General features: G+C 36.9%; 1 protein-coding gene across 1 annotated transcript in view; it reads left to right on the forward strand.

The window, feature by feature from the left end:
* Positions 1-27,514, forward strand: part of RYR3 (ryanodine receptor 3) — a 777,114-nt gene that overhangs the window by 700,498 nt on the left and 49,102 nt on the right. Inside the window, exons 68-77 of the mRNA XM_069097663.1 lie at positions 766-853; positions 962-1,054; positions 10,220-10,390; positions 10,834-10,893; positions 12,288-12,419; positions 14,896-15,008; positions 17,225-17,324; positions 19,890-19,996; positions 20,533-20,584; positions 26,537-26,590. Of these exons, the coding sequence (XP_068953764.1) occupies positions 766-853; positions 962-1,054; positions 10,220-10,390; positions 10,834-10,893; positions 12,288-12,419; positions 14,896-15,008; positions 17,225-17,324; positions 19,890-19,996; positions 20,533-20,584; positions 26,537-26,590 (970 nt within the window). The remainder of the gene's footprint in view (positions 1-765; positions 854-961; positions 1,055-10,219; positions 10,391-10,833; positions 10,894-12,287; positions 12,420-14,895; positions 15,009-17,224; positions 17,325-19,889; positions 19,997-20,532; positions 20,585-26,536; positions 26,591-27,514) is intronic.

A 27,514-nucleotide genomic window follows, 5' to 3' on the forward strand; every position in this document is an offset into this window, starting at 1 on the left:
TATATATATGCATATATTCACACATATATATTTGAAGAAGAAATGCTAGGCTAAAAGCAAAAAGTGGCACTTTTTCATATATGTGTGTGTTAAAATATATGCATGTGCATATATATGCATATATATATACACATATATGTATATCTCCCTTCCCCTCCCCCCCGAAAAGTACTCTTCAAGGCAGAGTCATATGTATGGTGTATTCAGTTTAGGTCTTTCAAAAATATCTTGCCTTAAATGTGTGTATATATCCCTAAACACATAAATTATATGTTACAAATTAGTAAGAATAAATTTGATTAAATTCTTCCTAATGTAGAATATGCTGATATAAAGGGATCTTATAGCTAACCTAGTTTAACCTTCCCAATTTTAAAGACGAGGAAGGTAAGGCCTAGAAATGTGAAGTGATTTGCCCAACATCACCCAACTTCTCCTAGTGGTAAAGCGAAGATCTTCTGACCTAGGTCCAAAGCTTATTCCTCTATACCTCCCTTATCATTATCATCATTAGCATTAATATTTAGTGAAGCCCCAAATATAGAACAGTGTCATGACAAATAGAGTATTTAAATCTTTGCCCTTTGAACAAAGCAAAGAATATTAGTTTCTTCTCTCCCTAATAGTTTTCATTTCTTTTTTCAGCTTTGATATTTGGAGGGGTTATTGGTTGTAAATGGTGGGAATAGTAGTTCATAATTTAACTATCTTGAAATGGAGTATTTGATAATTTACATAATGTAATTTGTTTATTCTTTGCTCTAGATCTAACTGGCTAAAAAACCCAGATGCTGATTCTGATGAACTTTTCCGAATGGTGGCTGAGGTTTTTATCCTTTGGTGTAAATCACACGTAAGCTGCCTCCTCATTTCCTGTGTTTGAGATCCTTGTCAAAAAAAGGCATATGTCCTGGAAACTTTGCAATAATGTTTGCTTTATTTTTATCTTGTCTAACCCCAGAACTTCAAACGGGAAGAGCAAAATTTTGTGATTCAGAATGAAATTAACAATCTGGCATTTTTAACTGGAGACAGCAAGAGCAAGATGTCAAAAGTAAGTCAGTAGATGTCATTTTAAAGGGGTATTCAACCTCAAGACTCAGTCATGACTTAGATATTTTATATTTTTCTGGGATTAATTCTGCATTCAGGCAATTTTTCTAGACAGGCCAAGCAACAACCAAAAAATATATTATTATTTCCTGAAAATTATTCAGAACAAAATATCTGTACCTAAATACACACACATCCTTTTTTTTGAGTAAAGTATTGCTGTATATACTGAAAAAGATACAAATGAAGTTTTAGGACTCATATAATATGTTTTAAAGGTTTCTTGCTTAAAAGGTTTATCTTAAAAGCCATAACTTAGGCTTTTAAAATAGAGCTACCTACTATATAGCAAAAATGCAAACACATATGTACATACTGTCAACTCTTGATTATCTGCTAGGGAATAGACTCCAAATGGAAAATCTTGCTTTGAAGATTATTGATAATACATGCTTTACTTTACATACTTGCTTAACTGACATCTGGAGCATTTCCTGTCATCAGTGCCCAGTTTTATTGGCATCTCAGAATCCTCAGTTTTTCACGCAAAGAATCCCTTAGAAACTGAAATGTTTCCACTGCTCCTTGGAAGGCTTAAAAAGGAATAGCCTTATGATTCTGAAAGAGGGTGACCTTGTTCCAGCAGTGGGGAATGTTAAGAAGGAATTAAGATGGAGGGACATGAAGAGGAAATAAGTTTTCTAGGCCTTCCTATGTTAGGTCTTCAGACTGTAGTTTCATTTTGTTTGACATGAATTCCTAAATTACTAAATATATCTATGTCCAAATATAAGTACAAAATGAAAGGCAACTCTATATGACTTGTGTATCATTCACTGCTGTGTATTAATTGGGCCTGTACATAACTGAGAATAATTGAGAGTTGACTGTATTTATAAAAAGTGTGTGCAATACATAATACATGGTAGTGCATGTATCTGTCTATATATCACTCAGTCTAGATAAGGGTGCTGCATATTGAAGAATATGCTGGTGAATTTTGCATGACAATCCCCTAGCAAGTTAAAATCACTGCTACAAAGAGCCACTGATTAATAAGTGAGTGAGGATAATGCCTTTGTTCTATTTAAGATTGTAAGCAAGTGTAGAACTACACCAAAAGGATCACTCAAGACTATAAAACTAAAAATTACAGCTCGTTTTGGATTTGAATTTCGTGTAGAAAGCAAAAGATTTGGTGTCACATTCATGAGTTTTCTTCTTCGTTAGGTTCCAAATTTCGTAATGTCTCCAGTTTACTGTGCTGTGATTGCTGCTTTGGGGAACCAGAAATGACTATGTGATTTTTGTAACTGCTTTAGTAAAAGGGGGTAGGTACAAGTCAGAATTTACAGAACAGATAAACTGGGGGCAGGGGAGTTATTCACATTATAAGGGGATTCTATATGATAAAATAATTCCATTTTTATGTTTCCCTTTTACAAGTGTTCTTAGAGTTTTAAAAGTTATTTTATCTTATTATTAGTACAATTGTTGCTAAGGTGAAGCACAGGTACAATAAGGGTTATATCCTATCCTGAGTCCCCATTACTGAATTCTGACCTGATAGCAACTGTTGGTCTGACCGTTAAGGTATTGCCTTGGGCTCTAGTTCCCAGTGGGAAAGTTTTATTTTGATCGAATCATAATTCCCAACTCACTGAACAACTTCTCTTCCTTCTTACAGTCACTTCAGTATGTGCAATAAATTAATCTTTCCTTGGACCTTTGACTATCTTACCCACTTTTTCCTAAGTAGGCCAATACTGATGGTTAGAAACAGAGAAAGTTCAATACAAATGAACCTGGGTTTTACCTTTGGGATTAGGGGTGGCCTAAGTTCCTTGGGTTTGTGATTATTGACCAAATCAGGTGAAAATGAATGATGACCTTTCAGAACTAATCCACTAGGCCTACATGCTTCTTTAATGTCGCTGCGTATTTAGGAAGATGAAGTGTATATAATATCAAATAGAGGATCAATATATTCAAATCAGCAGATATTAAGTGTCTGTTGTGTACCACACACTGTGCTAGGAACCAGAGACATAAAGACAGAATCTTTGTGGACACTTTCTTATTGCTATTTTCACTCCTTTATAACACAACATTTAGATACTTGCTTATGAATGCATACTTTGAAAAAAAAAAAAGAAAGTTCTCTGTTCCCTTTTAAGAAGTCTCTAGTTATAATATAAGACAGCAGGGTCATATCATTGCATTTTCATTTTCATTTCCATAATTTGTAAATCTTGTCTATGTGGATCAGGCAACTGTGGTACCACGTCTTTATGTGTTACAGCTTCATCATATACTACAAAACATTTCTTGGATGTTAACTAATACCCACCATATTCCTCAAGATGAAATCTTTGTTATTGCTCCTTTGACAGTTGAGAGGCAGTGTGATTTCAGAAATGAGGCAAAAGACTGAGAGTCATAGGCAGGTAGGTGGCAAATTGGATAGAGTCCTGATGCTAAAGTCAGCAAAACTGGAGTTCAAATCTGGCCTCAGACACTAGTTGTGTGACCCTGGATAAACCACTAAGCCTGTCTACTTCAGTCTCTTCATCTTTAAAATGGGGATAATAATAGCACCTATCTCCCAGAGAGGTTGTGAGGATAAAATAAGGTTATATTTGTAAAGTGCTTTGCAAACCTTAAAATGCTATGTAAATGGTAACTACTATTAATTAATTATTATTAGTCAGAAGACCCTGTTTCTGTCCATAGTTGAACTTTTTATTCACTTTCTGTGTGACCAGGGCCCGGTCATTAAATTCTTCTGTATCTTAATTTTCACGCTGATAAAATAGAGATTAGTCTACTAACTTGCTCCCTGTATAAAGTTCATCAAAATGTTGTGCTTTAAACTCAGTCTGCTAGAGTTACTTTTTGAAGACAGGTAGGCATTGTATAGACCAGGGGTGGGGAACCTGTGGCCTCGAGACCACATGTGGCCCTCTAGGCTCTCAAGTTTGAGCCATTTGACTGAATCCAAACTTCACAGAACAAGTCCCCTTAATAAAAAGATTTGTTTTCTAAAACTTGGATTCAGTCAAAAGACCACACCTAAGGACGTAGAAGGCCACAAGTGGCCTTGAGACCAAGGCTGCAGGTTCTCCACTCCTGATATAGACCCAAAGGATTATTACAGTAGAAGAAACTTAGCTAGTCAGAGGCTATATATTTATATTTATTGTATATTAAATCTATAATACTTAAAACTAATGACTGAAGATTGAGTAGAGGGGTATTTCTTTTAGTATATGATATCCATTCAGGACTTAGCTAGTTTCAGCTAAAAATAACCCATTCTAGAGGCCTTATCAGAATTCTATGGTCCTATTTCCAGATTAAAATCAAAAGATCACACTCAGCTCAGGATACTTCACTAGAAGTAATGTGGCAAAGTAAATAGTCCTAGATTCATATACTTACTATGATATTTAATTAGCTGTGTGACCATGGGTAAATTACTTATCTTCTCCAAGTCTCAGTTTTCTTGTCTGTAAAAATAGGGATAATAATATCTATGGTACCTTCTCACAGAGCTGTTGTGAGGCTCAAATAACAATACTTTGCAAACTACCAAAATGCCATATAAATGTCAATTATTGTTGTTATTATTACTTTCAGGCTTTCCATGGATATTTCTAATCTGGGAAAGCATTTAGGGGCTAGGAAGTGGTATTATTAATTAACATCAGTTGATTCCCCTATTTGTTCTCATCTGCCTATGATAAGATTTTCCCTCTCTTAACTTGGTGAACAAAGTTCATGGCCTCTCCTCGTGTGCTTGCTTTTACTCCACTCTTCATTGAATCCTGGTTCGGTATAAATCATAAGTATTTCTGTACATTCTGGTCTGTATCAAGGTATGTGGGCATGAATGCTGCATGCTCATTCCTATCCCATATGTGATCACATAAACAAAGAAAGTTGAAATAAAGAAAATATACCGTGAGCGAGACTATTCACGTTGGATTCACTTACATTTGATTCCAAGGCTGTATTTTTTTCCTGGAATTTGAAAAATCATTTTGTAGAATGCTCATTGTATATTTTGTTTATGTTACATTAGTGTGCTAATATATGTTAAGCTAAATATACCTAAAGCTGAGCAAGTGTTTCTTTGTTTTTAATTTATTTTTTTTCTGGATAAATGGCAGCAGCTTCCTCGGAGGGGAATGGTAAGTTAGAAAATGTTCAGCTCAAAATGTACTAGTTTCTTCACCAGGCTTAAAAGGGCAGGTTAGTAGTACAAAATATGTGGGAATATCATGTTCTCTAACCTTGGAGCATTAATAAAAATTATTGGAAAATCTCTGAAAATGTTTTTGGTGCAGGTGTCATTAATGTTTTTAAGAAGCAAAAACAATTACATTTACTGTTTCCCATTCATATATGCACATATATAAGAAGATGCTCCTGAACACAGCATGTACCTTGACAGCCAAAATTGTATTGGTATTCCTCTAATTTTGCTTTTCTCTCAACAAATGAAAATATAAACAGTCACCAATGTGTGAACATATTGTATTACAGAAGTTTTGTTTATGTCAGTTGTTGAGAATTCAGGATGCACTTTACCATAGAATGATTTTTTTTTATATTCCTGTTAAATTTGCAGAACAAGTCATAAACCCCTGTTTAATCCCTAATATAACTGAAATATAGGACTATCCTAATTGTTTAGAATGGAGCTTCATGGAATAGTAGATAGGATTTATTTATTAAGTCTAAGTCAATGGAGTTCTATACACCAATAAAATAATGAATAGTGCATATATACATATACTAAAAACATTATAGAACTTGTGCACCATAGGTAATAAATTTGTAGGGAAAGCTTCCAAAGTTCAACTTGCAATGCTTCTTATGGTGGAATCATGAGTTCCTTATCTTTGTGTCTTCCCATCTACATTGCAGTGAAAACAAGAGCTCCTGTGGTTCCAAGCTACTGGAGTTTCTATAGTTTGGGGCAGGAGCTTAAGTAGGATAGGAAGTAGAGATGAAGGGAGATGGGAAATGAGAGGCAGGCACTTGGCGGACAAGAGGAACGCATTCTGAGAGGCTGGTATAGCTATTCATATGTGAAGGACATATGTAAGTCAGGGTCTGCCTATAGACCACATTTATGCAGAGAAAGGGTGCAATTGTATAAAAGCTGTGATATCTACTTCAGTAATTACTGTTACATGTTGCCTGAGAAGGCACTACGGTCTGTGAAAACATAAGATTAGGGCTCTTTGATTCTTGGGAATGTTAAATTATGGGAGTTGAATGATGTGATTACTTTGGAAAATCCATATGTTTTCTGATTAGACAGCAGAGGTTTTAGTCAACTTTCATTGAAATTTTTAACATTGGTACGTTCAATTCAACACATTTAGGGACTAGGTCTACTGTGCTCAGTGATCAGACAGATTCAATGATAAGTAAGGCATGTCCTCAAGGATTTTATAACCTAGTTGAGAAAATAAGACAGAAATAACTGTAATATAAAGTAGAATGTTATAAATGCACAAAAGAGGGACCAAATGACATTTAAAGTTTATTATGGAGATTATAAAAATATTCCAGTCCAGATAATAAGGACTAATAATAGTAAAATGTATCATTGAGTTAGTTAACAATAGCAAAAAGAAGCAGTGGATGTTGTCCCTTCAGGCAGGAAAGACTTAAAAGTCTAGGAAACAATATTGTTTGAAAATAAGAATACTATTCCAAGAAACTGTAGAGTATGCCTTAGTTCCCTCTAATGAAGGTGGGGTGGTGAAAAGGGGAAATTGAAATTGGGGTTACTTCTCTGGGAATATCTAGTCTGAAAGACAGGATTGAAGGGGAGAGGAAAAAAAAGAGAAGTAGTTCTCTCCCTTACTTAGCTGAGGGAAAGATTTTAGATTTCATGAACTTATGATGGAAGCTAATGAACCTATTACTAACCACACCCAGAATGCCATTCTGTCTGGAATAGTGACCACTAGAATGAGCTCACTTTAATGGTAGATTGTTGGGTTTGAATGTTTTTTTCTACTCAATGAAAAATTCAACCTCATTAACTCTGCATCTTAACTGTTCATCTGGTTATCACATGACGTGCCACATTTCAAAGTACCATTGATTTTCCATTCTATTGATCAAGAAACTGTGATTATTATGTAGTGCATTGTAGCGTGGGCCCCCTTCCTTAACTGACTCTTTTCCTATTGTTTCTTTTTTTTTTCTTTTCACACAGGCCATGCAAGTAAAGGTACAGGTCAAATGCATGCATGATGTGTCTTTTCTGTCCTAGTAATAGAGGTGCCAGCCTCTGGTTACCCTCTTCGTTGTGATTGCCATGAGGGTGGTATGGCATGGATTTTCCCCACCTGGAATTCTCCATCCTGCATCAGTGAACATGGATAATCTTCCATAGAATTAATGAATTTAGGTTCTTAGATGGGGGATGTCATCCTGACCTCACTCTAGCCTAGTTGGAAGAGGTGTCCAGGATATTTGCCTTTTAGGAACAACTCTGGCAAAGATGGGGACATGCAGGCTTGTCAGCCTGGGCCATCACTTGGTCTTATCACTCTCATGGTGAAGGTGCCACTGTTTTCCATAGGTAATCCTTGGCTTTTCATACTCTCCAAAAAAGTCCTGGTTATTGTCCCTGTTCTAAGAAACAGTAAGACGATTCTTATGAAAACTAGTGTTCTCCATTAACATTTCCCCCAGGGTCCACTTAAGCAGTTGAAATAGTAAGGCCAGGGAGGTTGGATTTTGGTGGTGGTGGTGGTGGTGGTGGTGGTGGAGGTGGTTATATAAGTTATAAAGTCTCTTCTTGAGCATTTTTCAGTTTACTTGTGAGGGTGATTTCTTTTTTCTTTCTCTCTATATATTCCTTCCACCCTACAGACCACTCCACATAGTGCCTGGGCCAGAGAAAAGAAAGACATTTTGAGCTGGGGCCAGGTTTATAGTAACCGTAGACAAACAAAAAATGGCCCAAACCTTACTTTGGAGGACAATGGTTTTTACTTTTTGCTGTGTTCTAGGAAACTCAACATTTGGTAACCCTCCTTCTCTTGTCCTGGGCACTTATTTCTAGCCTCCCCTCTTTATAGATTCCCCCTCCCACTTAGCCCTGGTTTTTTATGGAACCTTGAGTGCTGAGTATCCTTGATACCACTGAAAATACTAGCAGTGTGTGGATGGACACTCAGGCCCCAGTAACTCCCTGGTAATTCCTTTCTTTTTTTTTTTTTTAAAGCAATCGGGGTTAAGTAACTTGCTCAAGGTTACACGGCCAGTTATTTCTGGGTGTGGTGCTGAGTGTCTGAGCCCAGATTTTGATCCAGGTCATCCCAACACTGGAGCTGGTGCTCTTACTCGCTGAGCCACCTGGCCGCCCCTTCCCTGGTGATTTCTTTACATGTAACCACCTTTAGATACATCAGACCACACAAAACACTTCTCGAAACTTCAGTGTCCTATTTTATAGGTTTCAGCTGCCCCAGAAACATTTATTCTCTGACTTCTCATCTGAAACAGTTAGAAACTCTTGCAACAGACTGGGAGGTTGGGAGTGGGAGGATTTTACCCAGAGTCAAAGGTAAAATGGGAATTGTTTAACATCCCTAATAGAAGGGAAATAGCAGGATTTTTTTTTAAAAAATGAGATCTGCATTTCTGAGAGTACCTCCTTCTACCAAAATTCAATTGAAGTGAACACTTTGAAGGAAAGAATAAGGTCAGTCACAAAGCTCTTTTCTAGCCATGTGCATCCTCATAAAACCTATCACCTATTTTTAAAAATACAAACCTGCTTTCCCCCAGGACTTAGGTTGCATATCAGTGCCCCAAAATGTGGGAAAACCATCCTGTCTGTTGGCAGTCCACACAGCAGTATTTGGACCTTTGTTGGTGTTTTCACTGTAAACCATAGTGCTGTTATCATTTCATTGCCTTCAACATTTCCATGGGCATTTCTGAAAGCAAAGCTTTGGTGGACATAAATTTCTTCTTCTTCACCATCTCTAAGTCATCCTACCCTTTCCTCACCACCTTCTTTCCTTCTACCTACCAAACCTCCACCCCCACCCCCAACCTGAGGCAGAGAGAGAGGGATGGGGTGAGGGGGAGCAAGACAGAAAGAGAGAGAGAGAGAGATCAATATCTAGGGTTTTGTTCTTCCTGAAGTGCATGCCCTAGAATCCTGGTCAGCCCAGCTTCTTCTTTTCTCATCCAGAGCCTAGGAGGAAAAATGAGCTCCATTTATCACTTGTATCCAGTTATTATCGTGTAGAATGAGTTCTTCATTGGCCAAGCGCAATGTGATTTACTACCAACTACATGCTGCTCAGAAATTTAGATGGCTATCTTAAATCTACTACCACATTTCTAATGAACTATCTCTGAAAGGAATAGGAAAGGAGAGAGGGAGAAGAGGATCTGGCCAATTGCCGAAGTAGAAACTTTTTTTCTTTTTGCTTAGAGTTCTTCCTTCCATTAGCATCTCCCCTTAACAGAACTCCAATGAGGATTTTCTTTTTTTCCTAGGAGAGCTTTCACATTGCTTCAGTGTGAGGGTGGTTAAATTGACTGCTGCTACTGTTAATTTGGACCATAGCAACTCTAGTCCCTCATTGTGCAGAACATCTTCAGTTTTGCTTAGGGAATTGGAATAGCCTTTTAAAATTTTTCTATTAGGATAAAGGATACTATTTCTTTCCAACATAAATTTGATCAGCAAACTAAATGATTTTGAAAATGCTACCAACTCCTTTCACTGTCTGATCCAGAAATATTTGAGATCAAGAAGCTATTCTAATGTATGTGAGAAACATATCTATATCTATCTATGCCTATAGATAGATATGGATATAGAGAGATAGAGAGGCCTCAGATCAGTATAATTAAGACTTTCATTCTTCATAATATTCTTATTTATCTTAATAATGAGCAAAATTATTTTATTGCTTACATGATATTTTGTTTCTTTAGTCCACCAATTTTCATTGTCCTTTGAAATGTTATTGGGCTCTATTTGTAATCTCAAAAAGCCATGAACCACAAGGAAGCAGCTACTTGTTGGGAAAGTAGATCCCTTCAAAAAATTACTGAGATGCTCTTTTGTTCTTTCTTTTTTCTTCTTCCTTTTTTTGGCATCAATTTCTAGTCTGGAGGACAAGACCAAGAACGGAAGAAGACAAAGCGGAGGGGTGATTTGTATTCCATCCAGACATCTCTTATTGTGGCTGCACTGAAGAAAATGTTGCCCATTGGCTTAAATATGTGTACTCCGGGTGATCAGGAGCTGATTTCCCTGGCAAAAATAAGATACAGTTATGTAAGTCGTAATTCTATTTATAATGCACTTGACCAATCTGCTATAGGTGATAATTACAATAGGCCCACTCCTTTGGACATTGCCTAAATTTTAATGCTATAATAATAATGTTCATACCTTCAGTTTTCAAAAACACATTAATACATTTGAAACATCATCCTCAATTCTCATTATAGCATTTTGGCAATAATTTCTGTTATGCCTCATTTTTTCAGATGGAAAAACCAAGATTCATAGAAGAGTAAAAGCTTAGCTATTAAGACTAGTCTAGGACCTAGTACCTCATTCAAGATAAAGCCATTACCCCTGTGCCTCATTTTTTATTGTTTTTTTTAAATTATTTTTAGTTGTACAATATACTAGTAATCCCAGTTTATCACTCACGTATCTCCCTCATCCCAATGGAGACCACAAGTAATAAAATTCAAAATCTCTTTCCACAGAGGGATACAGATGAAGAAGTCAAAGATCATCTGAGGAATAACCTGCACTTGCAGGAAAAGGTAATATTGTAAGAAGACACTGCACGTGTGTAAATCCATTCTTTTTAACAGAGATTTAGAAACATTGATCATTGAAGAATTTTACTCATCCCTTTGGAGTTAATACACTGGGTTTTTTTTTTTTTTTTTTGGTTTTTTTTTTTGGAGGGCAATTGGGGTTAAGTAACTTGTCCAGGGTTACACGGATAGTTTTGTGTGTGTGTGTGTGTGTGTGTGTGTGTGTGTGTGTGTGTGTATTAAGTGTCTGAGGCCGGAACTGAACTCGGGTCCTCCTGACTCTGGGGCCAGTGCTTTACTCACTGTGCCACCTAGCTGCCCATTAATACACAGTTTTAAAAAATATTCTCAAAACAATCTCAATAAGTTTTTGTTTAGCCAAATTCTCTTGCTATATTTAAAATACTTATTCCTTTGTTTTTCTACAATAAATCTAGGGTTTGATTGACATTTTAGTGACATTTCAGGACATATATAGAAAAGACCAAGGATGGATCATTCAGAGAATGGTGACTAGGTGTCCATAAAATCTGAAAATGAGTCATGAAAAAATTAGTTGAAATGCAATAAGAGGCATTGGATTAAATTTGTAAATTTCCTAACAATGAGGCTGATTGGACATTGTTGACTTTGTTACCAGAGAGAAGTTATCTTCTCCCAAGAGATTTTGAAACTAAATGTGTTCACATCTGAAATGGTACAAATAATTCTGCCTGAAAGTAGTTAGATGAAAAGAATATGAGAGATTTTCCAATCTAATGCTTCTCTTCCTCAGGAAGTTCTTAGTTTTTCTGTATGGCCCAAGAGTAAAAGAAAATCACTTTCATAGCAGAAAGGGGGAAAGGAAAAAAGAAGAAAGTACAAGGAAGAGAAATAGAGATGAGCCTGCAAGAGAGGGGAGAAAAAGAAGATAGAACAGAAAATATTAATGAACTTTGTTTTTAAATACCTTTTAAAAACAGGTCTTAGTACGTAATAGAGAGACTGATTTATAATTTGGTATGTACTTCAAGTTAGTGGATGGGGAGGAGGTGATAGTGTGTGGTTTGTAAAGGTTATATTCCTGTGTTGTCATTATGCTAACCTATTGCTCATCCTTGTTAAAATATTGAGAATGCCTATCTTAAGGTATTATTGAAGAGAAGATACCCTTGGCATTCAGAAAAAGTCGCCTGTGTATACAGTAGAGTAACTCTTTTTCTAACATTCATATAATCAAAGAACCACAGAATTTGAGAGTTGGAAGTTAGCGGCCATATAGTCTAACCAATACACAAAAGGAAAGCCACCTATGACATACTCAACGGATGGTTGTTCAGCCTCTATTTTAAGAACTCATAGAAGGGAAAACACACTCTCTCTTCTTGCAGTCCTTTACTCTTTTGATTGATTTTCAGTCTGATGATCCGGCTGTAAAATGGCAACTTAACCTATATAAGGATGTTCTAAAGAACGAGGAGCCCTCTGATCCAGAGAAGACAGTGGAGAGAGTGCAGAGAATCTCAGCAGCTGTCTTCCACTTGGAGCAGGTGAGGAATATTTCTAGACCTGCATAATCAGAAATCACATCTACATTTGAGGAGGCAAAAAACTCACCTTCGTCTCTCTTATTTTCACTCTTGTGCAACAAAAAAAACACAGAGACATGAAATTCACTTATTGTCCAAAGCAGTATCCGAGGATTTAGTGATGAAATTGAGTGATTGTTAAGTAAAACCTATTTTATACATGAGAAAACTGAGGCCTAGAGAGGTTCAGTGATGAAGGTAGTAAATAGCTGAGCCAGAATTTGAACCCAGTTCTCTTGTCTTAGAATTTAGTACTCCTTCCATTCTTCCTCCTGCTTTATACCCACTGAGATGCCCAAAGTGATGAGGTCTTGAACTGAAGTAATGACTGTGTAAGTGGAGAGAAGGGAATGGATGTAAGAGATATTTTGGAGATGGTATTGACAGGGCCAGACAGCTGATTAAATATGGGGTTAAAGGGGCAAGAGAGAAGACATAAGGTTGACTTCGAAATTATGAAAATGAATGATTAAGAAAATGGTTGTACTTTATTTCTGTTTGAACGTGAGGGAGATTTAGTATGGAAGATAATGATTTCCATTTTGGACACATGAAGTTTGAGGTGTCTTTAGTACATCCAGGAAGATATATTCAGTTCAGTAGAGCAAAATTAGAGCTGAATCAGTTTAGGAGTCATCTGTGTAAAGATAATATTTGAACCTAAGAATGCAAATGAAATAAAGAAGAAAAATAGTGAATAGGACTTCAGAAAGAACTCTAGGTGACACCCATGGTAAGAGGGTAGGAGATGGCTAATGACATAACATCAAATACTGGGAAGAAACAGCCGGGCAAGCAAGAGGATAATAGGGAAAGACTACTGTTATGCACAAAAACCAAGGAATGAGAAATTGTTGAGGTGGATGGCACTTCCAATTTAGCCTTTGAAATCATTGGCAATCTTAAAAGAAAGCAGGATCAAGTGGTGGTGTTAGAGGCCAGAGTGGAGGAAATAAGTGGGTGATAAGGAAGTGGAAACAAGAAGTGGGCTGCTTTTTACGAGAGTTTGGTAGTAAAGAGGAAGAGAGATATAGGGCAAGGACTTGAGGGAATGACAGGGTCAAATGACCATTTTTTTAAAGCATGAGCAGATTTTTAGAATGCTTGTAAGTGGCAAGGAAGAAAACAGTAGACAGGCAAAGACTGACGGTGAAAGAGAAAGGGTGACTGATATGGCAAGCTCCTAGACAGGAGGACTTGAGGGACAAGCAGAACAGTTGAGTTTGGAAAGACAAAAGACAGACTCTTCTTCACAGACAGATGTTAAGTAGGAGAGGGTAGCTAAAGATATTCTAGAGTAAAGGTAGCTAGGAAAGGGATGGGGAAATGGTAAGATTGAGCTGAATGGGGTGAAAGTATAGGGAAAGGAAGCAGGAGAAACAGGCTCTTCACTTCTAGGAATGAAAATTCTGATTCATACTAAAATTAGAAGAGGATTAGAAGAGAAAGAGATACAAATTTGCTAGCCAAAATGCTAGAGGAGTAGTGGCTGATGAGGCCTGTACCATCCAGGACACTAAGCCATCAGAAGGAGAAGCCAAGAACCAGGATAATGCATTTTATTGGACATTATTTTAAGCTCCTTTATACAAAAGGACTATTTGGCTCTATGTTTACTGAGATTAAAAGATAACAAATGAAACACAACTTGTTCATAGATATGCCTCATGATATCAGAAAGACACAAATATAAAGAAGTTTAGAATATAATACAAGAGCATTAGTAAAGAGCTATAGAAAAAGTCAAAAGAAGAAGAAATGATTTTCAACTGAGAGGAATCAAGAAAAGTTTTGTAAAGGAGGAAGAATTCAGTCTGGTCTTTGAAGAATGGGGAAGATTTAAAAAGTTTGATGATAAATATCTGGATATTATGTTGACCATCATTGACAAGCCAACATTCTTAAAAGTTTGAGTCTCCATTTTAAATGTTTCTTTTTTCCAATTTATTTATTTTTAATTTTCAACAATCACTTCCATAAATTTTATATTCAAGACAGCATGCAATCTGATATGGGCTCTACACAAACATTCCTATTAAACACATTTTCACATTAGTCATGTTGCATAGAAGAATTATAAGGAATGGGAGACACCATGAAAAAGAAAAAAAATGCAAAACAAAATAAAACAAAAAAGAAAATAGTCTGCTTCATTCAGCACTCCAACTCCATAATTCTTTCTCTAGATATGGATGGCATTAAATGTTTCTTTTTAAGGAAATCTTAGAGTATAGGAACTAGAAGGACCTTAGGGATTGTTTAGTTCAACTATTCACTTTATGGATCAAGACACTGCAGCCCAGAGAAGTTATGTGATTTATCCAGGGTCACATAGCAGATCATAGACAAGAATATTTGTCACTTAATTCCCTGTCCAGTATTCTATTCCCTATGCTTTTTAGCTGACAAGAACCCACTGCAGATAATTTCTCCATAGGTGGAGCAACCACTTAGATCTAAGAAGGCTGTCTGGCATAAACTCTTATCCAAGCAACGTAAACGGGCAGTGGTAGCCTGCTTCAGGATGGCTCCATTGTATAATCTCCCCAGGTATGTGCCTTGGTTTTTCTGTTTTCGATTTTTTCTGCCATGTAAGTAATAAGAATTCGAGTCATCTCCCATATCTGAAATCTCTTCCTTTTCCTTATAGAAAGAGCGAGCTAACAATAATAGAAGTACATGACCTATGAAATAATTGTAGTCTACCCACATAAAGATTTGCTGTCATTTTTACCTAGGTTCATATAATCAAAATAACATAAAAATTATAGTAGTCCTCGATCTCCCCTTAGCTTACTTTGCTCTTTCCATGAAATCCCTCCAGTAAAGACGAGATAGACTTCTCTCTCTGCCTCTGTGTTTAAGTGCAAGTCTTGAGGAGAATAGGGAGTTTCTTTGTGGGCAGAGGAGGATATTTTCCAAGGTGCTTTACCCTTAATTTCCCTCTCAGGTCAATGTTGCTTCTCTAGTGTTTCAGTCAAAGTATTTCCTTCACAGATACTAAGTAAAGCAGGGGAAAGCTTTTAGTGCTATGTTAGCTCTTAGTTTGGTGCCACAAGTGCAGATAATTTTAACGTCTAATATCTGAAAGTGTTTTGAGGAGCCAGTGATAGAAAACAGTGTTATTCCTAGGCATTCCATCCTTTTCTCCCCTCAGCAATGCACAGACAAGAGTGCAAAGTTTTCTAAAATGTATTTAAATGGATTTTGATAAAAAAGGAAATAATGAAGGGCTGAACTGGACCCTTCTCACTTCATTGCTGAGACTAATTTACTGTCTTTGGTCATGGAGCTAAGCACTCCATCTTCCGATTGATTGTATGATGAAGACCTAGGTTCTAATTAAAATGAAACTCTTAACTAAATATTGACCTTACCAGATTTCTTATCCAGGGAAGCACTAATAACAATAACCAATTAATTATATTATTAGACTATAAAGAATAATTTGAAAAAAAAAAAAAAGAAGTCTCTTTTGGGGCGGCCAGGTAGCACAGCGAGTAAGAGCACCGGCTCCGGTGTTGGGATGACCTGGAGATCAAATCCCAGGCTCAGACACTCAGCACCCACCCAGAAACACCTGGCCATGTAACCTTGAGCAAGTTACTTAACCCCAATTGCTTAGGGGCAGCCAGGTGGCTCAGTGAGTAAGAGTACCAGTTCCAATGTCGGGATGACCTGGATCAAATCCAGGCTCAGATACTCAGCACCACACCCAGAAATAACTGGCTGTGTAACCTTGAGCAAGTTACTTAACCCCGATTGCTTTAAAAAAAAAAAAAGAATAATTTGTTTGCTTAGAATTTTGCTTTTATCAAGCTATGATTCCCAAGAGAATCCACAGCCATTATTTTTCTTCAGTGTATTGTAATGCTGGTCACAAATTCTTTCAGAGAAAATAAACTGCTTGACAAATTGAAATTTCATTTGGCTTAGTGCATTTGTGGATTGAAAAATGCCAAAAAATTATGGCCTCTGAAAAACATTTTTACTTTTCTAGAACTCCCAAGAAAAGCAGCTTAGATCCCTAGAGATGAATGAATCTATAAAACTAAGCAGCATTCCTCACTAAGATTGATCACAGGGCAACCAATATACATATTAAGGACACTGAGACTCTGGTAGGAAAAAAAAGTGTTTATAACCAAACATGAAAAGCAAAAGTGATGGAACTTCTTTTTTCTTACAAATGGTGATATATTAATAATATATATTAATTTACCTTTATCTTTGAGATCCATGTGCCTTACTAATGGCCTCTTGGAGGACCCAATTGGCATGATCACAGGATTTTTCTCGTGGCATCAAAAATTATCTTTAATATAAATATTCCATAGGTTGAATCAGCCAGACAAAATTTACATAATCTCTCCAGAGATATTAATTTCCTTCAATTCACTTAAATTTTTGGTATGGTACTCACATTTTATTAACTGTATATTAATCTCACGTACCAATAATACTTGAATATGATGACAATCATTGAACTGTATGCCAAATGGAACACTTGCCCCTTAATTGTCTTCCCCCTGCCAAGTTATTTATCCATATATAGGGATAGAATATTTGCAAGATGGATGTCTGTCCAGACAGCAAAGAATAATCCAATTATTTAGCATTGGGAAGAATACCCCCTTACTAATTTTCTTAATGTTAAGCTTTTGGGCATCTTCAAAAGTATAAGACGGAAGAGATGGACTTTGTTGTTTGGAAATTGTTTCTCTGATTTTAGTTCTCAAGTGAAAACCTTATATGCTTTTCCCCAGACACAAAATTAATAATTTCTTCCTGAGCACCTTCCAACGGGTTTGGCTGGAAAATGTTTATGAAAAAACTCAGTATGACAGGCTTATACTCATGTTAACGGTAATGTAACCTGTGGAGAGCTCTGCCCAATTTTGTGCACACTGTTCCTTTCCTGACCATGATTTCATGTTATCATGAAACACAAATTTGTACAATTTATGGAAAAATTCTGATTGGTCAGTCTGAAAAACAAGGTGTTAGAGACTGGACCAACTAGAAAATACAAATTTAATGTCAATGTTGTTTTTCTCTTTTCTACTCTTTCCTCTCCTTTTTTCCCTAGTCCACTTCCATCAATCAGCTTCACATATTGCTTTTTAATGGCTTATATTCTCTCAAGGAATCTCAGAAGTAGCAGCTATTTGATGTTCTTATTCTAGAAAATTTGCGATTTGATGTTATGAATTTTTTTCTCATGTAGTCATAAAAGGATAAATGTAGATATATTTGTAGCTGGAATTCATGAAGTATTCAAAAGATAGGCTAATAAAGATACCTTCCTTTATGGAAACTCAAAAACCTTATCTAAGTTGGAATTTTTTTGGAGACACTGAGGTATAAAAGGGCTCATTTGAAAATATCATATCCAGTGGTTATCATCTGAGAATGGTTGGGGGGGGGGGGAGATGAAATAGCCTTTCTGGCATTTTAGACTATCATCCTCAGGGGTTGCTATAAATCAAGAGCTTGGAAAAAGAGAACTTGGCTCTGCTAGATTACTATATAAATTTGGTGTTGCTTCCCCTGACCAATCAGAAGATCAGAATTGTACAAAACACAGCCTGCTTACTAATCATTAACCGCCAAAGCTATAATATAGTGTTCCATTTACCCCTCTTGATCTCACTTTCACCCCTTCGCTCAGGCACCGCTCTATTAACCTCTTCCTCCATGGTTATCAGAGATTTTGGATAGAAACAGAGGAGTATTCCTTTGAAGAAAAACTAGTACAGGATTTGGCTGTAAGTATTGACTAAACTAGGAGCAGATATCAATGTGAGTGGATATAATTTTTGTATCTGTATGTGCGTGCATTATGTAACTTGAATAATATTTCTCAAGTGCACAGATGGTATATTAGCTATGTAATAGGAATTTAATAACCCTGTTATGAGTGTGCCATGGGAATTTCATACAAAGTCAAGAAATTTTAAACACCTTTGGCAATAAGACATCAGCATCTTCCCAGATAACCCTCAAGCTGTTAGAAATGTTGTTCTAGATTGTCTTACCAAAACATTAAAACCAATTCTCACTTTCATGACTGAGCTTTTGGAGGAAATGTTTGACAGGTCCTCTTCCTAAAAGACTGCTCCGATGCCATTTATGACCACCCAACAAAACAAACCTCTTTGCCAGACCTGGAGAATCTTATACTGTTTCAAAAATAAATAAATAAACAACTCTCCTTTTATTAGATTAACATGTATCTGTGTTATCATTCTCTCTCTCTCTCTCTCTCTCTCTCTCCACACTCATACATACTCCTTTGTTGCATGTTTGTGTGTGTGTGTGTGTGTGTGTGTGTGCTCACGTTGGTTGGTGGGGAGAGAGAGAAGATAGTATATTTGTGTGTCTGTCTTTCCCTTGGTCTTTTTTTACCCTGTTTTTCCCATTCTACTCCTTGGACTCTTTGTCTTTTTCTGTTTCTCACTCTCATTCAGTTTTTTTCACCATTCTGTTTTCTTCCTCTGTCTTCTTTTTTGTCATTTTATCTTTTCCCCTTCATTCTCTCTTCTTGATTTCTCTACTTCCTCCTCTCTGAAGAAGTTAGTTGTTCAGCTTGTCCACATTTCTTCTTTATCGAGAAACTGGAAATTAACAAAAAATGTATGACCCTTCTCTTTTTTTTCTGAACCACTCATGATAGCACATAGATAATAGATGCTCAGTAAAACGTTCATTCACTGATTAGTGTCCCTTCTGCTGGTGCTTTCACTGATTTCTTCTAAGACCTATTACAAAATCACTCTTTATTAGGTAACAACTACTGTATCCTCTTTCAAAAAGGAAATAGAAGCCTGGTTTGAGTTTGAGGATAAACTACCAGGTTTACAATTCCAAGGTGGCATCCCAGGAGAACATCAGGTGTCTGAAAGAAAGAAAAATTATAAGATACTAATTTTGTTGGGCTTAACCAAGCTCTGTATTTTTCATCCAAATGACTCATTTGGTTTATCACTTCCCTACCTAATCCCTAGCCTAGCTCTCCAAGGGAATTATCCTCTGACATTGTCCGTGGGGTTCTGTCCCTCAGTTTGAATTCCAATGGGGCCCATCTTGGAGTCAGGTGCCAAAACCTGAAAGAGGTTTCTGCTAAATAGGGTCTGTAGCTTTTTTACCTTTCTTGAGCTTTCTTTTCTCTTCTCTGCTTTTCTTTATAATTAATTTCTTTTTAACCTAAAAATTAAAATATTTATGTTGAGGGTTTTTTAATATTTCCCAAATCTTACATTCCAAGAGATTCCAGTTTGAAAAAAAAATTTATAACAGGTTTTTTTATGCTTTCAGTATAATTTGCTTTGTGTCTTGTGCTTCTGTCTTTCCAAATGCATGTGATGGGGAGGGGAGGGAAATATGGCCTTGTGCTAACATATTCCCGTAAATCCTGACTGTGTTGATTAGAAACCTACCAAGGTAGAGGAGGAAGAAGAGGAAGAAGCTGAAAAACAGCCAGACCCACTTCATCAGATCATTCTCCATTTTAGTCGGAATGCTCTCACAGAGAAAAGGTCAGTTCTACCCCATATTTTCCATACCTCTCCTCCCAGCTCCATAACTATCACCTTCTCTTTGGATCTGGAACAGCAGTCACTTGAGCCAGAGCAGCCTAGATCTTACTTCCTACAGATGATGGTGGGTATAAAGGAAACATCCTACTCACAGCATCCCTTCCTGCTGCCCTTTCCTCTTGAAGAAAAGGTCTTGGGGACCTCTGTTACACTACTGTCCCTTCCCTCTCTTTGTTGATAAGGCCCTTCCTGACTGAGTCCCTGAGCAGGGACAAACTGATTTTGAAAATTATATACAATCTGTCAGTCATTATCACTGCATCATCCCCAGGTCGTCCCTGAAACTTAATCTTCCCTGTATTTTACCAAGATGTTTTCCATAGTTCATAAAGGTATTTCTTAGTCATTTGATAATGCATATGATCTAATCATTCCAAAGGGATGACTGACAACAAACAATACACTAGAAGTAGTCTAGTACTGACATATTCAAAGTGTAAGTCTTATCTAATGACTTTTTTCTCCCTTCTTTCTAGCCATTTGGAAAATGATCCTCTATATACTGCCTATTCAGGCATGATGGCCAAGGTAGGTCTGTTTTCTTATTTTTAGCCCTTAGTCCCTAAATTTTCTTTTGGATTTTTAGTGTACTTGGGTTTTCTTCACAGAATCTCAGAATTACAGTGGATTTCATTAGTCATCCATTTCAGGAATTCCATCTATAACATTCCCAGTCAAGTTGTCATTTAGCCACCATTTGAAGATGCTAAGAAAAGGGGGTATCTGCTCCTTCTTCAGGAAGTCCATTACACTTTCTGGATAATTCAAAAATTTTATGAAGTTTTTTTCCTTATATCAATTATATATTATATTATATATTATATACACATATGATATATATAATATATGATATATATTATATCAATGCAGCTCCCACCCATTGCTCCTAGTTAGCATTATGAATCTAGCAAAAGCAGGTTTAATTTGTCTTCCTCATACAAAGTCTTGAATAAAGCTCTATTGCTATCTCTAAAGATATACCCCTCTGCCAGGTCTTTTCCAGGCTAAAATATCACCAGCTTCTCTTAGAGATGCTACTATGATATTGTTTCAGATCCCTTCACTGTCATAGTCACCTGGCTAGGTACATTCCATCTATCAATGTCCATTCTCAAATGTGATTCCCAGAACTGTACAGAGTATTCCAGATTGATTGTGACCATGGCAGAGTATAGCAGAACAACAATTTCCCTCATTCTGAACACTTCTCCTTTTTAAAAGATTTTGAGCCTGGAAAACATCCCCCAAAGTTGGCGTTTCAACATATAAGGAATATTGTATATGAACCTGTGAATCTTTCATGTCACTTACATTTAAAAATTATATGATAAATTCAACATGTTATGTTAAAAATTATTCTGCTGGTCTATGTTTCCTTTTGAACTTGTTCTGTTCTTTTTCTGTGCTTTTAAAAAATGTTTCAATGGGGGCAGCTAAGTGGTGCAGTGAGTAAGAGCACCAGCCCCGGAGTCGGGAGTACCTGGGATTGGTTCCAGCCTCAGATACTAAACACCCACACAGAAACCTGGCTATGTAAACTTGGGCAAGTTACTTAACCCCAATTGCTTTAAAAAAATGTTTCAATGACCCTCTTTTTTTTCTTTTCATCTTTAATCATTATTTCAACTTCTTTTCACCACTTTTACTGTCTCCATCAGGATTAGGAAGTTTGTTTAGTTTGCTGCTGTTCCCTTTATGAGATTCGTGTATTATTTTCTCTCTGCCATCTCCCTTTCTTTATACCAACTTTTTTTTCTGTTGAGTTTGATGTATTTTTAATAATATTGGATTTTTCCCAATTGCATTTTAAAACTATGTTTAATATTCAGGGTTTTTTTTATTTTTATTTCCAAATTCTATCCCCACCTCCTTTTCCCCTCCCTGAGACAGTAAGCAATCTGATATAGGTTATACACATGCAGTCATGTAAAACATTTCCATATTAGTCATTTTATAGAAGACAAAAGAAAGAAAAGAAAAGAAAAAATGGTATGCTTCAGTCTGTATTCAAACATCAGTTTTTTCTCTGGAGGCAGATAGCATTTTTCATCATGAATTTTTAGGGATTGTCTTGGATCATTGTATTGCTGAGAGTAGCAAAGTCAGTCACAGCTCTTCACTGTACAATATTGCTGTTACTGTGTGCAACAATCTCCTGGTTTTGCTCACTTCACTATGCATCAGTTCATATAAGTCCAGGTTTTTTAAAAAAAAAATTATCTTGCTTGTCATTTCTTATAGCACAATAATATTCCAGAGTTTGATATATTTTTCCATCAAACTCTCTTGGGGTATGTGTGTGTGAGTATGTTCAAACCTCCTTTGCCTATCAAGAATGGGGTTCATCTAACTTTTCCCACCCTTTCCTCCATGTTTGTATAGTCTTCTTTTCCTGCCCCTCAATTAGGAGATACAGCAAACTCTGTTCCCTTCTTCCTTTTTACATTAGTGTGTCCCTTTTATCTTCCCTTTTATTTTATTTCTCCTCTTCAAACCTTCAGAACCAAAATAATCACCACCTTCACCATCCCCACCACCTTCACCATCCCCACCACCTCTAGGACCTTTGTTTTGTTTTCCTTTTCTTACTTATTTAACTCTTTCAGTGACCTTTGAAGACATCAAGGTTCTGAAGAGACACTTGTTTTTTCTCATCCTATTTGAATGTTAATGCTTCATCATCATTCAATTCTTTCCAATTGCTTAAATAAATTTACTTTTCTAGATTTCTTTTGACTCTAGTTTTCATATTTTCATCAGAAATGATAAATAGGCCTCTATTTCATTAAAGATCCTGACTAAGTGTCTCTTCCTGATCTCACAACACTGGGAAATCTCTGTCTTATTTGTTTGAACTGGTGTTAGCTTTTCTGGCAGATTCCTTTCTTATTGTTCATGAGTATCTGGCTGACTTTTTGTGCAGTTCTAGGGTGAATTAAGTTACCTACTATAGTTTCTTATTGGATTTTTAAATCTTTATTTAGTTGGTACTATTTTTAGGTTTTTATAGGAATAGATGTGGAAAATAGGCTTCCTATCTCCATTTAGGCAGCCATCTTGGCTGGATGTCTGATGCTTCACCTATCAAATGCAGCCTAAGATCACATCATATGTGGGGGGAGAGAGGAGATAACATATCACACTCTTGGCTTACTGATTTTGCAGTTCATTAAAACCCCAGGTCTTTTACACATTAACTTTTGATGATCATATCTCTCCTTACTTGATTTTTTTAACTCAAGTGTAGAAATTTGCATTTGTTCCTATTAAATCTTGCCTTATTATATTTAGCCCATATTTCTAGCCTGTCAAGAACTTTGGGGAATTCATATGTGCTAATGTTAACCATCCCTCTAAGCTTTGTTTACCCTCACATTTAATGAATAAGCTATCAGTGCTTTTCATCCAAGACAGATAAAACTGTTTAAGAGAAGAGGACCAGGGCGGCCAGGTAGCACAGAGAGTAAGAGCACCGGCTCCAGTGTCAGGATGACCTGGAGATCGAATACCGGGCTCAGACACTCAGCACTGCACCCAGAAATAACTGGCTGTGTAACCTTGAGCAAGTTACTTAACCCCGATTGCTTAAAATAAAAAAGAGAGAGAGAGAGAAGAGGACCAAGGACAGAACTTTGTTGCACTCTCTCTCCAGGTAGGCATCTCTTTTCAGGAAGTTGTCAAGGAATCAAGAGCCTGGGATTTTAGTCCCAAATTTTGGAGTGGTTCCCTAAGCTGGAGTTTTTGCTCTCATTTGTCCTTTTATTAACAAGAACGACAATTTTAATCAATCATTCCTGCCTTCCTAAGGGGCTTACTTTAAGAATTGTAATATTCTGCTTAAAAGAGCTTTGGAGTTTTGCTATAACAGAGTGCTTATGACTCAATATAAAGTACTTTTATTTTTGTTCTGAAACCTACTCATAAGATTCCCAGAGTATAGACTAATAGTGTGTTCAGTAGTCAAGGTTCAGAGCCCATAAGGCAAAAATTTTTATATATCAATATATGGAATAGTTTTCAGTTCATTATTGGAAACAAAAAAGAGAACATGGAGTTATGAAAGAGGTCAGATAACTGGGGTTTCCGTAATGGTGAAAGCAAAATAATTTTAAGGCTCTAGATTTCTAATCGAACCAGTGACAGTTCTTTCTTTTTTTTTTTCATAGTAAAGAGATTTACTCATGTTAAGGAATCTAGGTTGGTTGCTCGGTTGTTGTCCTTCATACACAAAGAGGACGAAAATGACATCATTATGTAGAAAGTACAATATGTCTGACTATGGCAGATCAGATGAACAAGAGCTCAGAAGGCTCTACCACTGCTCAGGCATAAATAGTACAGATGAACATTTGGAGTGGAGATGCCTCTAAATTTGAGCATTTCATGTTGCTTTGGAGCTACTGGAATTCTGCTTTGCTAATGGAGTACAGGGCCCGCATTGATGCATGCACACCATGCTGGGCAGTCCTGTGCCGGTGTCTCCTATGTCTCCTAATTGATTCCAAAGTTTTTCAGAGATCTTCAGAGTGTCCTTCTGTTGCTTCTTCTGAGCTCCTGCCTTGTATGACACAGAAGATGAAAGCATAGCAAGAATCATGTGAGGGAAGATCACCAAGGTCTCGTGAATTTTAGATATTAGTTATGGCTTTTGAATATAGGTTTGTGGATTCCAAATGCACATATTTTCCCATTATCCTCTTCTCTTTCTCGAATACTGGGAGATAGCCAGCATGGAACCAATCCAGAGGTAAACTCCACTGGATAAAGCCATACTCCAAACCTGGGAATCCCTGAAGGAAGAGTTAGCTTTTTGTGTCTTGAGTTGGGTTTTTTTTTTATTTCTATTTTTCTAGAGTCACAGTCAGTGCTAAAAGAGGTATTCAAACTCAGACCTTCCTGGAACTGAGGTCAGCTCTCTATCCACCATGTAGTGTTTCCTTTCCTCGTTCAGGGGAAAAAGGTCAGCACCCCGAACTTCAAAGTATACAGGCAGAAGTATCAAGACAGAAGCAGATCAAGTAGACAGCTTTCCAAACTGTCCAACCATTATATCCATACCAAACAACATCTGGGTTTTTCAAAGCTGGGGGGCTCTGGACAACGGCTTCCCAGAATCCAGATCAAATCACAGAACACTTCTCAAAGTGAGCCCCCCAGTTCTTTCATAAAAAGAAAGTACTTCTGGGTTGGATGGGAAATGGCACGCACAGCAATTATAATTGGAGTATAGGTGCAATTACTCCTTTACAAAGCTATATACCCAGTACCAAAATGGACAGAGTTCCTCATCTTTCACATTGCCATACTGCTGGATCTACTGCCTCTGAGTGCTTCCACGGCTGCTGCCAAAGCTTCTAGACTAATATCCAAGAGATAGAATTACTTCCTATTTCCTTTCATTTGTCTCACCATGATTTTGTGATCTACTTGTTTTTTTTCTGAGGGGGGAAGGCAAGGCAATTGCAGTTAAGTGACTTTCCCAAGGTCACACAACTAGTAAGTATGTCAAGTGTTTGAGGCCGGATTTGAACTGAGGTCCTCCTGACTCTAGGGCCAGACTTCTATTTACTGTGGCACCTGGCTGCCCCCTCACCATGACTTTGTAACAGAAGTTTTATAACATGGGATCCATGAAATTGTTAGGGTTTTTTTAATGTACTTTTATAACTGTATTAAAATATCATTGGTTTCCTTTGTAATCCTATGTATTTTATGCATTTAAGAAAGTTATTAGTTTGAATCCTCTCACATTCTTCTTTGCACATGGCAGTGCTTTTTTCTTTTCTTTTTTCTTTCTTTTTTTGCTTTTTTTGGAGGGCAGTTGGGGTTAAGTGACTTGCCCAAGGTCACATGGCTAAGTAAGTGTTAATTGTCTCGGCCGGATTTGAACTCAGGTCCTCCTGACTCCAGGGCTAGTGCTCTGTTCACTGTGCCACCTGGCCACCCCTTTTTTTTCTTTTATTATTTTGTATTATTTTAGTTTTAGTATTTAAGTCTATTTCTTTCTTCTTATGTTGTATTTAAGTTTAAATTTTTTTTTAATTTACAAATTTTTAAAAAAAGAACATTATTCCTAGAAATGGTCCATAGGTTTTTACCAGACTTTGAAGGAGATCTGTGACACAAAACATGTAAAGAACGAGACCTTCTTTTTAGGGATACACGAGGAGGGTTGGAGGGGGGTAGAAAGGTTGCCTGAAAGTATCAGACAACTTTTCCCATTGATTCTGTGATATCATTACTCTGACAATAACTCCAACTCCTTTTTCTGGCTACTTGCAAACATGGGATTTAGAGTGTGATTTTTCTGTTAGTCAAAAATTATCTTCTTTCAAAAAGACTAGAGATCACAAAGTTCCTGTGAATGATCTTCTGTACCTGCTCCCAGACAACAGCACAGAGAAATTAGTGTTTTCACCTGATTGCCTTCTAATTTGATTATTTTCTCTCCCCACCCAATCTCTATTCAATGTAATCTAGAGTTGTCAAAGTGGTGAAGAAGAGGAGGAAGAAGAAAAGGAAAAGACATTTGAAGTGAGTCTTCTTAAGAATTTGAACACTGGGAACCCCCTTTCAAGCCAGAATACCAGGAACCCAGGAAAGTGATTACTCTGATGGCTGCCTGGGATGAAGAGAGGGATGGGAATATAGCATCCTTGCTACTCATTCTACAAACTATCTACAGTGTCTTGTACCCCTGAGCTCTAGAAACACTAAACGGCAGATAGGGACAGAAAACTGTAAAAATCAACTGTGCTTTGGGGTTACCTATGCTGTTTTGGAATTGTCCCTCTATAGATCAATAGGGTTGTTGGGTTTTTTTTAATGGATCATTTTTTCTGTCTCCTGAAGTTTTCAGGAAGCCATTTATCAAAGTGCTCTCTGCTCCTGTCTCTTTCTTTCTGTACTTGGTCTGGCTCTATCTCTCTCTGTCTCTGTCTCTGTCTGTCTGTTTGTCTGTCTGTCTGTCTCTCTCACATGTACACACACACACACAAAGTACTAGAAAATCACTGAATTTAACACATTAATCCATTATCATTCTTTTTTCTCTTTCACCCGCTATTTATTATTTCTCATGGTACAATCAAAAGATCACTGGATTTGGAGCCAGAGGACTATATTCAAATCATAAGCAAATCATATAACCTCCCTAGTTCTATTTTTTTTATCTGTAAAAGGAAAAAGTTGGATAAGATGACCTCTGAGGTTCCTTCCAACTCTAAATATGTGCTCCTTTGATCTCTGAAAATTAATTATCTATGTATGTTATATAGTAGTTCTTTTACTAACCATAATATCCATCCCCAGAGCTTTCTGGATGAAAAAGAGTTTCTCCAAATATATAGGTAATCAGAGTGGCTCATACCTTTGTAGAGTAAGCCTACTCCATGCCCCCAAGAATGGGGAAGTAATAAAAAACACTCTATGAGCTAAATTTTCCTTTTGTAGTAATCA

Source organism: Petaurus breviceps, unplaced genomic scaffold (assembly GCF_028583685.1).
Source record: "Petaurus breviceps papuanus isolate PSGF00001 unplaced genomic scaffold, PetGlider_PUasm1.0 37, whole genome shotgun sequence".
NCBI lineage: Eukaryota > Metazoa > Chordata > Mammalia > Diprotodontia > Petauridae > Petaurus > Petaurus breviceps.